Consider the following 13,587-nt stretch of genomic DNA (forward strand, 5'->3'; position numbering starts at 1 on the left):
TCTGCATATCTTCTTCCCAGAGGAAATGGTTCATGATCCACATAAATTGTACAATAGAGATTTGTTGATTACTCTTGTTGTAGAAAAACACTTCAGAGGGAAGTTCTAATGCTCTCCGGCTGTTTTCTTACGACTCTGCACTCTCTCTTCTTTTCCAGGCATCAGCACATTGATAGCTAAATGCGTGTATGATGCTGCCTTCCCTCTTCACGACGTAAGTGTGAGCTCTGAAATTCCCACGAGATGCCAGTTGGTTTTAGTTTCTGTCACTTTATCGAGACAGTCCCAACTTCCTGAGCTTTTCAGTTCAGTTCCCATTTTCAAGTATGGTTTTGAGTTTCTGCAGGCTCCTCTGAAATAAACTGAAACAAATGAAAGATGAAAATTCAAAGTTTGTCCCCAGTAAATTTGATTTGTCACACATCCCCTGTCTGTTGAAGGATTTGTATTTTAATGAAAGTTTGTGTTTCCTCAGGGGGACTACACAGCCGTCGAAAACATGGAGGAGAGGAATGACCGACAGGTACATCGCCTCCTCTGTCTTTTCTGTCCTTTCTTCCCCCTCCTTCCTCCTCACCACTCATCTTTAAAAAAAAAGAAGTTCTAGAGCCACTCTTCTTATCTAAGACTTTTAAATGCACAATAGCAGAAAAAAGGGAACCTCCATCTTTTTGAATCATCTTCATCTCCTTCCTATACTTTCTCTGTTCCTTTCTCAGACTGTTCCTCCTTACCATCTGCCTAAGCAAGTCACAGCTTGAGGATTAAGTTGAATAAACATTTCTCTGAGGCAGATCTGCTGCTCCGAGGCTGGAGAAAATACAAAGTCAATGCCTGCGTGGCTCTGATTTTGGAGAAAAACCAAGATAAACAAAGACTTCTGTTCAAAATATGAATTAAAAATTTGAAACAGCAACTTCTTCTTTATCCATTCAGCCATTATAATTACAATAATGTTTTGGACTGTGAATATTTTATTGTATATTCTTTCAGCCTCAGCAACGTCGAGGCAAAGCGGGTGTATTTAAAAAGCATCATTAAGACACAAGTGTTTCACAGAGGCGTGGAATCCAATATACATATTATACTTTATAATATTTGATCTGGCTTTAGATCTGGTTTAACTCGACCGATCTGCCTCCACATCGGCTCTGCCCCCTGAGGGCTGTTGGTTCATTTTCAGCTTTCTACAACTGGTAAACTCCCAACCCGACCCCACACTGACTCAGTCTGTGTCTTCTGTCTGTTGTCAGGTCCTGCATGAGGAGTGGGCCAGATACTCAGCCTTCTACAAGTACCAGCCCATTGATCTGGTCAGGTAACTATGACATATGGAATATGGGGCGCTCTCGTATCTGATCGACAACACCATGCTAAAGTTACAGTGGTTTCTGTAGCTCACTCACACGTGCGACATTACCCACATATCAATAACCAGCTCAGGGCAACAGATCCAGACATTTGTATTGATAAAAAACTCATTCCACATTTTGGCACAACTTGTATATCGAGTCTAGATTTCAGCCGAAGCTAAAATGAGGATTCTGTCACATCAAGTCAATATTTAAGTTGATAAGATTTTTAGAGCATTCGGCATAACATTTCACATAGGGTCATGAAGGAATTTGTCTTTAACATCCACTTCTGCACTCACCTTATGTATGGTAGCTTGCAGCTTCACTTTATAGTCCATGTTTGGGGCTCAGGTCTGTTAATAGTAGGACAGGAGGCAGACATGTTCATACACTTGGGTTAGGGTTAGGGTTTAGAGTAAGACCTAAAGACAATTAATTAATCTCTAGATAAGGCATTAGCAGTGCTCTGACTCTATTCTAGGATCAAATAGAGCATAAGGATTCCCACACCTGCGTTACATGTTGTTTAATACTTTACAGTCTGCTCTGCCATGACCTGGAATGGCACTTGTCACTTTCACCTATCCTCGACCTCTGACCCCCACAGGAAGTACTTCGGGGAGAAGATCGGACTCTACTTCGCGTGGCTCGGCGTTTACACTCAGCTGCTCATACCGGCCTCCATAGTGGGGATCATTGTGTTTGGTTACGGGGTGGCGACAGTGGATACTAACATACCCAGGTCTGTGCCCTTTGTACACACACACACACACACACACACACACACACACACACACACACACACACACACACACACACACACACACACGCTTTAAATCCACTAAGTTTTATTGCAAGCTGTAGTGCAGCCTCAGTCGTGGAATAAAATCCACAATTCTAAGTGATGAAGGCAAAATACCAGCACTAGAAGGCCGTTTCTTCCCACCACCATGTTAATGTATGCACACACTAAACAGGGATTGCCCAGATACCTGCTGTATCTGGCTTTAGTCAGAGTTGTGTGGGAGGAACACAGAAGGTACAGCTGGCAGCGTGTGTGTGTGTGTGTAGCTGTGTGTGTGTAGCTGTGTGTTTTTTGTGTGTCCTGAAGATAATTTAGCCCACAGTTGCTGTGAATACTATGAAGGATGCATGGTGGTAATGTTTTAAAGTTCCATTCATTTCTGATGGTAAAATTGAACAGACAAAAGGATCTTTGGGTCTTTTTACATTTCACGTACTGTCGTCAGTTCTTAAGTACCATGGCATTAAAGGGGGTTACTTCCAGGTGCTCTGTGACTAAAGATTTTTCTCCCCCCCCCCCCCCTCAGCCTGGAGATGTGTGACGAGCGTCTCAATTTCACCATGTGTCCTCTGTGTGATGGAGCCTGTGACTTCTGGCAGCTGAGCACCGCCTGCGGCACTGCCCGAGCGTCGCACCTCTTCGACAACCCGGCCACCGTCTTCTTCGCCATCTTCATGTCTCTGTGGGGTGAGGGTTTGTCGTTGTGTTTGTGTTTGTGTTTGTTTGTGTTTGTGTGTGTGTGTGTGTGTGTGTGTGTGTGTGTGTGTGTGTGTGTGTGTGTGTGTGTGTGTGTGTGTGTGTGTGTGTGTGTGTGTGTGTGTGTGTGTGTGTGTGCGCGTGTGTGTGTGTGTTGCTCATTAATACCTGATTACCTCCATAACATAAAGAGGAATTTGAGGTTAAGGCAGAAAATACATATAAATAATTTTGCCTCCACCTAAAAAAAACGTCTTTCTTATCGTGACTCCAGAACTGTGTGTCTGTGCAGCATGGCTTGATAATTGAAATCACTCTACTGAAGGACGACAGTCTCTGTTCTTCATTTAAACCTAAAATTGGGTAAAGAAAGTTTGTTTTTGTTACAACATAACTAATATCAAGCCGAATGTGCAGAAGTGTGATATGGAAAGTTAGAGCCTCCAGTGCACAACCAAAGCACACATATTGTGTAATGTGGAAAATAAACTTTCCATGCTGTGATGTACATGCTCTCCGAACATGAATGGGGTCTGTATCTAAAGATAATACTAATCCTACAAACAACTATTTTGTGTGTGTTTGTGTGTTTGTGTGTGTTTAGCTGTGTTGTTCCTGGAGCACTGGAAGCGTCGTCAGATCAGTTTGAGCTTCAGCTGGGATCTGACAGGCATCGAGGAGGAGGAGGTATGTTCTGTACAAATACACACACACGTGCACGCACACACACACACACACACACTATTCACACATTTATCTCCTCCTCTGGTTTCCCATCAGGAACATCCCAGGCCAAAATACGAGACCATCCTTCTTCAGAAGAGACAAAGGAAGCAGAAAAACAAGAAACAGAAGAAAAAGAGTGAGGTAGGCAAGATCAACCACCTCCATCATTTAAGTGCCGAGGACTACATTTCCCACAAAACCCATTAACTGATAGATTTTTGCAAAGTAAATCCCACAGTTTGTGTCATAAAATAAGAAGGAAATATGGATTCTATTCTCCGAGCTCGACCTGACACATATCATTTCATGATAACAAATCATCACACTTGAACAGCATCAGGTCAAGTGACATACAATTCATTCCCATGATGCCTCATTATTACATAAGTGTGCCCTCATTGAAATTACCACTACACTGTACCATGTAAAAAAATGTCATCAGTTGATGATGAAGCCTTTTCCCTCAGTCTCCACTGTTGATTCCCATTGATCCTGATCACAGTTTTTAGATGACAAAAATAGGCGTTAACAGGCATTACTGTGATAATCTAATGACTGGGAACGATCTAGATTCCTGCTGTAAATTGGGTCAATCACATTGAGTCCTGTTGGCCCACATACACTTTGCTGTGGTGACAGATGGCTGCCTGCCAAAGCCCTTGGTGAGAGAACTAACTCACATGGTACAGGACCAATGCTGCACCATCTGAATACCTGATGTGGGTTAAGTTGTGGGGAACATGTGAAAAAGAAAAAAGCAGCTATCGGCACACCCACAGGGGATACACGATATATCAGTTATGACAGAGCCACTGAGAATCATCTCATCTGATTTGCTTTGCGTTGGGCGCTTCCTCCTCCTCCTCCAGTTGGTACAGTCATAGAATGTGAAATATGTTGGGTGAAAAGCTCAGACGTTGAAATGTTCAGAGAATGAAGAGTGGGCTGTTCTGGTCGACTGCACTCAATCAGTAAGGTTGGCTTTTATTTAAAAAAATGTCAAGTATGCTTGTTTGAGATACAAGGTTGTGCATGGGCTTACCCCACCCCCTTTAAATGAATTCATCAGACAGAAGGTTGTGATTGGTATTGGCACCAGGGTCACCACTAGGGGGCGCTGTGAGGGGCCATATAGGCGAACCACATTTGGACAGACTGTGCTTACAGTAAAGGGGAGTAAATATTACTTCTGACTTGATATATTAAAGGCTGTGTTTTGTATTGTTACCTGTTTGGGGGCTTGCAGATGTAAAATAGCATTCTTACTAGAGTCTGGCATATTAACATGTAGTTGATGCTCATAAACATGCTTTGTCCCCATCAAATAAATAAATAAACAAAAAAATGTGCTCTCTGTTAGCTTTAAAGGGCCACTGCAAAATAGGGCTCTTCATGCCTGTTTTGTTAACTGAGTGCAGGTTGTTTGCGGCTCAACGTCTTTCCAGGAAGTTGACACAGCATAAAATAGTAGAAGAAGTAAAAAGCACTGATCTCTCCAGGCACGGAGTGGCCCAGACTCACAGGGTTGCTTTCAGGTTTCCCCTCTGGTGATGTTTGAATGATGAGGACATTCATGGAAACTAGTGTTGAGTAATGTGCCCACATAACAGTTCAGTCAGTAATACCTTGATAATGTTACAGTGGCAGGGAAATGTTACAAACATGAACTTTTGGGTTTGAAAACACCCTTATCCTTAACATGAATACATAACATAGATTTTTTTGTACGATTATCCGTGAATGTCTGTACCTGTGTGTTGGTGTGTGTGTGTGTCTCTGTGTGTCTGTGTGTGTGTGTGTGTGTGTGTGTGTAATGTGTCCCTCTGTCTTGCAGCCAGACAAGCAGGAGGAAGGGACAGTGACAGGGAAGGACAGATGGAGACAAAAACTACTGTCTACCATGGCTGCAGGAATACCGGTAACCCCTCCTCTCCTCTCCTCTCCTTCTCCTCCTTGTCTCTACTCCCTCTTCTCCCTCTTTTCATCTTCCTTCTCTTTCCACTCTTCCTCTTCCTCTTTCTGTTTCCTCTGTTTTCCACTCCTGCAGGCTGCTGTATATCTGTCCTTCTCTTGCTGTCCCATCCTCTGGCTGCTACAGTCTCAGCTCCTCAGGTATCTGTGCAACTTTCTCTGCATTTTTGTTTAATGTAGCTCCAGGTATCTGCCTTAGTCCTCTGTATATCGGATGAAAAGCATGATTGATCAAAATGCATTTCACTTCCTATACTTTCTTCTTCTGTGTGAACCTGTGTGAGCAGGAATCAGTATCATGTCTATTTTGGGAAGATTTGACCTTTCTGAAGGCAGCATTTCAAGAAGCCAATCGTTAATTTATACTTTACGTATGTCTTTATTACCGTCACTCACTATGATACTTTTGTGACACTTGATTTTTGGGAAAGAAACTTGTAATTGTTCTCGTCTTCTCAAGCTATTTATAGGCGAGAAATAGTCCTAATACACACTAATGTTGCTTGTTTGGTTCAGAAATGTATTTTGGTGACACATAGACTTTTGAGAGATACAGTGGATGGATGGAGGGATGGATGGATGAAGGGTGGATGGATGGATGGATGGATATACTTAGTATATCCGGCTCAACCAGGTGAAGATGTTTTTAATCCAAAGCTGAAGGAAACGGTAAAGTCTTGTTGGACAGACCTCAAGACACAGGACTGATGCTAATGCAGAATTACCCCTGTCTGGGGTCCAGTCTTAAAAACTGGATATATATATATAGATACAGAAAAGATAAATATTAGAAAATATCTTCAACGACGTGTAGCTTAAAGCTATAGAGCCAACAGCAAACAGGAAATTTACTTAAATGTGCACCTTACTTACTTATTTAATTGGACCTGCTGTATAAATTGTGGCCCTTTAATGGTTTTATGTCCCTACATCCGCCACTGTCGCCAGTGACTATATTGTTTACACTGTGTACACATTACCTTTTTTTTTTAATTGGAAAGACAAAGCCCGAGCCTCTTGGATCCTTTACTGAAGTACCGAGTAACTAGCACTGTGGGCTTTTTGATTCATCAAACGCTGGTGTAATTACATTGATAATGATTTTGCGATGACTAATGCTTTGCTGACTCACTGCTGGGGCCCATTAGAAATCCTAAAAATGGAGCAGAATCTTCATTCATTACTGTCATTAGTTACATACGTGCCTTTTCTGCAATGACGACTCAATTTATCCGCCGAGAAATGCCAAATTTGCATTTTCGTCAGCTTTGGCAACATTTCACTCTGAACGGCCTTCACGCCAATCGGCAGTGGAAGAATAGAAAAAAAGACAGAGAGTGTTAGACATCAAAAAGAGACGCAAAGAAAAAAAGACAGCGAGAGACGGACCTGCTGCAAATGAACAGAGAGACTTGGAAATGAAGAGAGGGAGCGAGGCAAAGGGAGGGCGGATGAGTGGGAGTGATGCATGCTGGGCAGGAAGCCAGGGGTAAGATTAGTGGCCGTCACTATGGCGACACAGAACTCTCTGACACACACACACACACACAAACTCTCACACTCAAACAGTTGAACCATTTGATTTGCCTGAGACAGTGAAATGTTCTGCAGGATCAGACAGAGATTATGTTTTAAAGGTACAATTGAAGTAGCTCATTGTATTTATTGATTTAATCAATCAGTAAATGAATAAGGACACTTGTACAGTAAATTGAGTTGAACAACCTTTAATTATTCATGTGCAAACTTTACATCTGACACAGTGAAACAAGCTGTATTAAATTCTATCAATTGAGATTTACTATATATAAACCTGTTTTACTTATAGTGCAATACAGTTTGCTGACCAGCACAAAGACACAGCGCAGAACAAGGGAACTAGACTTTAAAACATCAATATCAACAAAGTCAAACATGGAGAAAAAACGCCATGATAATAGAAAAGGAAAAGGGGTCATCATGTTTGGCTTATATTATTTTATTGTTGTGGGTGTATAGGTGTTTATGCTTGCGTGTGTGCATTTGTGTGGACGAGCGTGAGGGTTTTAGTGTAGGTGTAAAGGGTAGAGAGCAGAAGACCCGAGCCAGTATGCCAATACTTGATAGAGGGAGGAAGAAAAGGAAGGAAGAAGAAAAGAGAAAAATAAATACAACGCTTCTAGAGGGCTTCACTGGTTGGGCACGGATGATTGTGGGGATTTCAGATGAACATAATATACACGCACTTGTTTGTGATACCCAGTTGTCATTGTGTGTCACTGTTTGAATCATTTCTATTAGGACTCCGGCTGAACCCGAGAACAAGCCAAATATAACACCTGACCCATTTTACTACTATTCTTATCTCCGATATCTGTCCTCACTTCTAACACACGCACACACACACACACACACACACACACACACACACACACACACACACACACACTCTTTCACTCTGGAGGTCTCGTTGTCCTTCACTAACTCAGTCCCTCAGGTTCCTCAGCTTGTGTATGTGTGTGAAAATAAATATTCTCCTTGACATACATTTTCCTCCTCTACAAGTGTCTGTAAGGGTCCACGCAGACTCCTTTGTGGGTCCGGCCCCGAATGACAGACCATGTGGTCTAACTGCACTACATGTGTGCTGACTGTGAATATGACGGAAAAGCATGTTTCGTGCACCATATTCCAGATCCTTGGTCCAGGTTGTGAATGTTGTTCGGCCAAATGCAACTAAAAGAAGCAGTTGGTCTTGCTATCAGGAAGTCAGCATCACGTTGCATGTGTCTAGTATTTCTGTATAGAAAAGGTCTGTTCACACACAACTTCACAGTGATGCATGAGTTCTTATTTGCTGAAGTATACATTTAAGGTGGGAGGTAGCAGGTTATGTCTAGACAAAGTTATTTAGCACTTGCCTGAGAATAACGATTCGGCCCACAAACCTGTTCTTACTATACAGTGCCTCATCTACACATTATACTGAAGAAGCTAAACATATACTGTAAGGTTCTTGTCCTTTAAAGGATATATTTCATAATTGTAATAAACAGATTAATTTATTTCCATCAACTGCATTGACAGGTACATCGGTGGATACATATCCTAACACGATACCAGAATGATGAATGTAGAAAATGGGCTTCCTTTGCAAAAATAAAAATGTATTTGTGTAATAAGTTATTAAGTATTAACTTTATATAAGTTTGAGTTCAATATATATATTCAATATAGTTTGTTTTACAGGTTGCACTGTGCCAGTATATTCACTAGGTGGCGCCATTGTCTTGGCTATCAGTCCATTATCTGTTTGAAAGAGCTAGTGTGTGCGTGTGCATATGCAAGTGTGTGTGTGAGTGGGATAAATTCCTCCTCCTCTGCCTGAGCCTGCCCATGTAAGTATATGTGAGTGTATGGGCCAGTAATCACGCTGCTTGGGGGAGATGGGTCACATTCCTGAGGATGGGGATGCAGCAGAGTTTGAATGAGCAGAGATCAAACCAGAGACAGGCTGGAGAAACAGCTTTTCTCTTTCTGACACAAGTGGGTCACGTGCTCCCACCGGACCTCAGGGCAGACGAGCATGTTGTACACCTTACACATCTCAGGGATGGCCAGGCGTCATTGATTGGCTCTCTGTGAATAACAATATAAACAGGATGGTCTAAACCTCTGTTGTGAGTTGGTGCCTTTACTGACACCAGGAGAGTAATGTGATGAGAGTGGACATGCAGCAGAGGGTCAGAACCAAACCTGAGGCTCGGGCCTCCACGTGTGGGGCAGTCTTTCTCATTTTTTGTCAGGAGACCATGCAAAAATGTCATATTTGAGGGCAGCCTGGACTTGGTCTTGTGCCGATCTTTTCCTGCCTGTCAAAAAATCCTCAGAACAGAGTTAGAGGAGGAACACATGTGGGCCTACGTCCGGTTTTCAAAATAAACTGTTGACATGGAGCCTACAAAATGCATAATTGAAAAATAATTTCTTGGATTAAATTCAAAAGAAATATATAGTGTCTTACCTATGTCATTTTTATGACAAGCATTTGGACAAAAAAAACGAATTATGATATTTTACTAAATAAAAATCACACATTTATAGCTTCAAGTAGGTATTTCTGGATACTTCAAAGTACTGTAAAAACACTTTGCTCAATAAGTTCAGAGAGAGACTGATATGCCTGTGTTCAGGACCTCTCTGACTACCTACATACTGAATATTAAACATATCTACTGTATAGATTTGGAGATTTTTCAAAGTAAAGTCCAACATTTTCCCTATGTTGGCTGGCTTGACCGCAGTGCTCTCAGGGTGATGATTAACACCGATTAATTAATTTTTGCACACTGAAAAGTTGAATGTTGACAGTGTATATATGGTCTTTAAGAGAACTCCTCAGTTTTCCAGAGTTTCCTATGAAACTTGCTCTTTTGACTCTCCACGCCAAAAGTCAAAGTACCACATTTAATCTTAAATTAAAAGCGTGTGTTGGTGGTGTCCTCTTCTGAAGCCATTTCAGGTGTTTTGCTCCTGTTGAAGGAGGCGGGGTCTAATGTTACCGGCCCGCTCTGATTGGATCAATTCAACAGTTCCTCTCTCTCTTAAAGATGATAAAAAACAATGTGAACATGTAACACAGTGCTTTGCAGAAATCTTCTACAGTAGAATATAGATACATGACCAATGTGCTTTGTTACATCCCACCACAGATTCTCACAGGTGGATTAAAGTGACCCCCCTTCTTCTTATGAATTAGTCTGCAGTAGCAGTGACAGGGTTATTTTCTCATCTCAATACAAAAACAAGTTTTACAAACAGTTTTCCCACGTTTGTTTCCTGGGAAAATGTCTGAATCACTTTGAATGAGATTCCATGGAATGTAAACCTTTGTCCCAGGCTGTCAAATTCCGGATGCAGACTGTAAAACTGGTCATTGTGTTCCTTTATCCCTCTCTGTTGAGATGCGGTAATATTTCCTGTGGAGGCAGTGACATGCAGCTTTAACTCTCTGTCCTTTAAACACTGAGGAGAACCACGATGCCGCTCTCTGCATCAGGAGATTTATGTGTCTTCTCCTTTCGGGCTCTGTGCTCTGCAGATCTGCCCGATGAAGGATTGTCCAATGCATCACTCTCTCTCTCTCTCTCTCTTTCCCTCCCCTGCTCTCCCCTCCTGACAGACTGCCATAGACAAGTTGACCTGGAAAGACCGTCTTCCTGGATACCTTATCAACGTTTCCTCCATCCTCTTCATGGTTAGTTTATTTAAATAAAACAAGTAATTCACACATTTTCTTTGTATCATACATTTTCGAAATGTGCATGGAAACACTTAAAGTGGAAACATAACCAGGTAAACTACAGAATCAATGGATCCTATGCTGACCTACATCAATGTTTTCCTTGAAATATTAATCCCTGCCACTGCACTTTGACTATCAGACAGATATGGTGCAGTGATGACTAATTTATTTAAATTTTTCTCTTTTCTTTTTTACCCCTCCAGTTTGGGCTGACGTTTTCTGCAGTTTTCGGGGTCATCGTCTACCGCATCGCTGTGTCGGCGCTGATGGCCATGAGCCCCGACCCGGAGACCAAGTCCAACGTCCGGGTGACGGTGACGGCCACCGCGGTCATCATCAACTTGGTGGTCATTCTGATCCTCGATGAAATCTACGGAGCTGTGGCCGTGTGGCTCACCGAGCTAGGTACAGAAAGAAACTTTTCAATTCCTGCAAGAAGATTTGAGCTGAGTTGTTACCGCTGCGTTCAGTGAAAGGCCCATGTCATTCACACAATGGTTAATGGTTTGATATCGCGCTTTTCTAGCCTGGACTGCACAGTTTTGCAATCCACACATTCTTACACTGCCGACACAGCTGTCAGGGGCAATTTGGGGCACATGGAATGGGAGAGACGGGGATCGAACCGCCCAACTTCTGGTTAGAGGAGGATTCGCTCCATCTCCTGAGCCACAGTAGAGGTGTCCTGCGTTATGAGGGACACAAACCGTTTTCTCCAGATTCTACCCTCTTGGGTGGCATCTCCACCTCCCCAGGTTCTCAAGCAAACGGCCAAGGGCATCATTCATTCCAGAGGCACTCCGCCATGTGATCAAAACTTTACAGGACAATCCTGTGCTAGTTCCAGAGCTTGGCACATGAAACAGAAACACTTAATCTTAAATGCTGTGTGAGCTATTTGATTTATTCAGTTATGTATTATAACCTTTGGTGTTTAGAGCAGCACAATTGAACAGCTCTTTCACTGTGTTTTATTATCACATTGGATGTTTTTCAGTGTATGTCAAGTTGTTTATCGTCTTTACTTGCCCGAAAGCAAATTCAGGATTAATGAAGTTGTAGTGTGTATTGTAAAGCTCGAGATAAACATGTCCTGACTCTATCTTGATCTAGAGGTTATGAGAGTGTAGTTATGATCTCATCATGCAACTCTTGGCAAGAGAGCTAATAAGAGTTTGTTCCTTTACACTTTTCAGTTATGTCAAATATGTCAAAAGTTTCATTTCACCTCCTCAAAACAAACAGCAGTTTAGAAATGTTCCTTCAACTGAAGCGTATCCTCATAACATGTTCTTAATATACTCTGATTTTATCTTCATCAGTCCGATGGCCTCACTTGTGTTTTTCATATCCGCGACATACTTCAGTAATACTAGAAAGAACTGCCTTTAGCAATTCAAATACAAGAGAAAAAAGGAAAGATTGGCATCATCCTGTATGTGTGAGTGGGAGAGGAAGAAAAAGTGTTTCTGCCTCTTGCCGGACAGTTTGATGAAACTTTGATGTTTTCACGCTCCAGCTGTCCCATCAGTCATCCCAGGAGCTTTCAACCACATTTACATTCATATTCAAAACCTCAGGAATAGAAGAAAAAGAATGGCAAGGAGATGTGTGAGAAAGAGGGAAAATGGGTGTGTGTTTTTGTGTGTGTGTATTGCCGGTCGTGCATTTAAGCTGACGATGTATTTTAAGGTCAGGTTAAGGTTAGGTTTGTCTTAAGATTAGGGTGGAGACATGATTGTGTGTGTATGTGGGGGTGTGTGTGTTGTGATGGCTCACATTATGTGGAGTTGTCCTCCTAATGGGGACCGGAAATATTCCTCATAACAAAGATAATAAAGTGTTATGATGAAGACATTGCTTAAGCTTTAGGTTAGGGTTAGGTAAGTAGGAGGAAATCAATGTCAGTCAAAGTAATGTCCTTTGAAGTCGAGGAGCAACGACTGAATGTGTGTGTGTGTGTGTGTGTGTGTGTGTGTGTGTGTGTGTGTGTGTGTGTGTGTGTGTGTGTGTGTGTGTGTGTGTGTGTGTGTGTGTGTGTGTGTGTGTGTGTGTGTGTGTGTGTGTGTGTGTGTGTGTGTGTGTGTGTGTGTGAGATGGATGAGATGCAACATAACTGATCATTTACTGAGGAATTGATCAATAAATCGTTAAAAGAAAGACATCTGAGAAAGTGTGTTTCATAACCGGGACTCGACGGGTGCTTCATAGATTCAGATTTTCTCATCTCAAAGGTCCAACCAGATCAGACGACGGGGGAAATCACTGTGTGTGTGTGTGTGTGTGTGTCACAGAGTGAGAGAGAAATAGAGAGAGAGAGAGAGACAGAGTGTGTGCCATGTGAAAAGTGCCAGTGTTAACCTAGTGCCACCACATTGATCATGTTATAACTTCAATTAACAAGCTGACATAATCACGACTGTACATACAAATTCTCTTTTATTTAACATGCTCTCTTTTCTTTTCAGAGATTCACAAAACAGAAACCAACTTTGAGGAGCGTCTGATCCTGAAAGCCTTCTTACTCAAATTCATGAATGCGTACGCACCCATCTTTTATGTGGCTTTCTTCAAGGGAAGGTAAGTCATGCATCTGTGTGTGTGTAAAGGAGTGTGTGTGCGCATATCCGTCCTGTTATAATAATGTAGATGTATTGTGCACATATATAGCTGTAATTGCCCAACAGCCACCTTAAATTCTATCAGGCTGCAGAAACACTCATATTAATAAGTCCCTTAAACTGTATCTG

The 13,587-nt window shown here is 42.0% G+C and overlaps 1 protein-coding gene across 1 annotated transcript in view; it reads left to right on the plus strand.

Annotated features, from left to right (window-relative positions):
- Positions 1–13,587, plus strand: part of ano2b (anoctamin 2b) — a 54,159-nt gene that overhangs the window by 16,939 nt on the left and 23,633 nt on the right. The window contains exons 7-17 of the mRNA XM_053414950.1: positions 159–214; positions 476–523; positions 1,254–1,318; positions 1,963–2,097; positions 2,687–2,847; positions 3,461–3,543; positions 3,637–3,723; positions 5,417–5,500; positions 10,715–10,789; positions 11,041–11,242; positions 13,306–13,417. Coding sequence (XP_053270925.1) covers positions 159–214; positions 476–523; positions 1,254–1,318; positions 1,963–2,097; positions 2,687–2,847; positions 3,461–3,543; positions 3,637–3,723; positions 5,417–5,500; positions 10,715–10,789; positions 11,041–11,242; positions 13,306–13,417 — 1,108 coding nt within the window. The remainder of the gene's footprint in view (positions 1–158; positions 215–475; positions 524–1,253; positions 1,319–1,962; positions 2,098–2,686; positions 2,848–3,460; positions 3,544–3,636; positions 3,724–5,416; positions 5,501–10,714; positions 10,790–11,040; positions 11,243–13,305; positions 13,418–13,587) is intronic.

Source organism: Pleuronectes platessa, chromosome 22 (assembly GCF_947347685.1).
Source record: "Pleuronectes platessa chromosome 22, fPlePla1.1, whole genome shotgun sequence".
Taxonomy (NCBI): Eukaryota; Metazoa; Chordata; class Actinopteri; order Pleuronectiformes; family Pleuronectidae; genus Pleuronectes; species Pleuronectes platessa.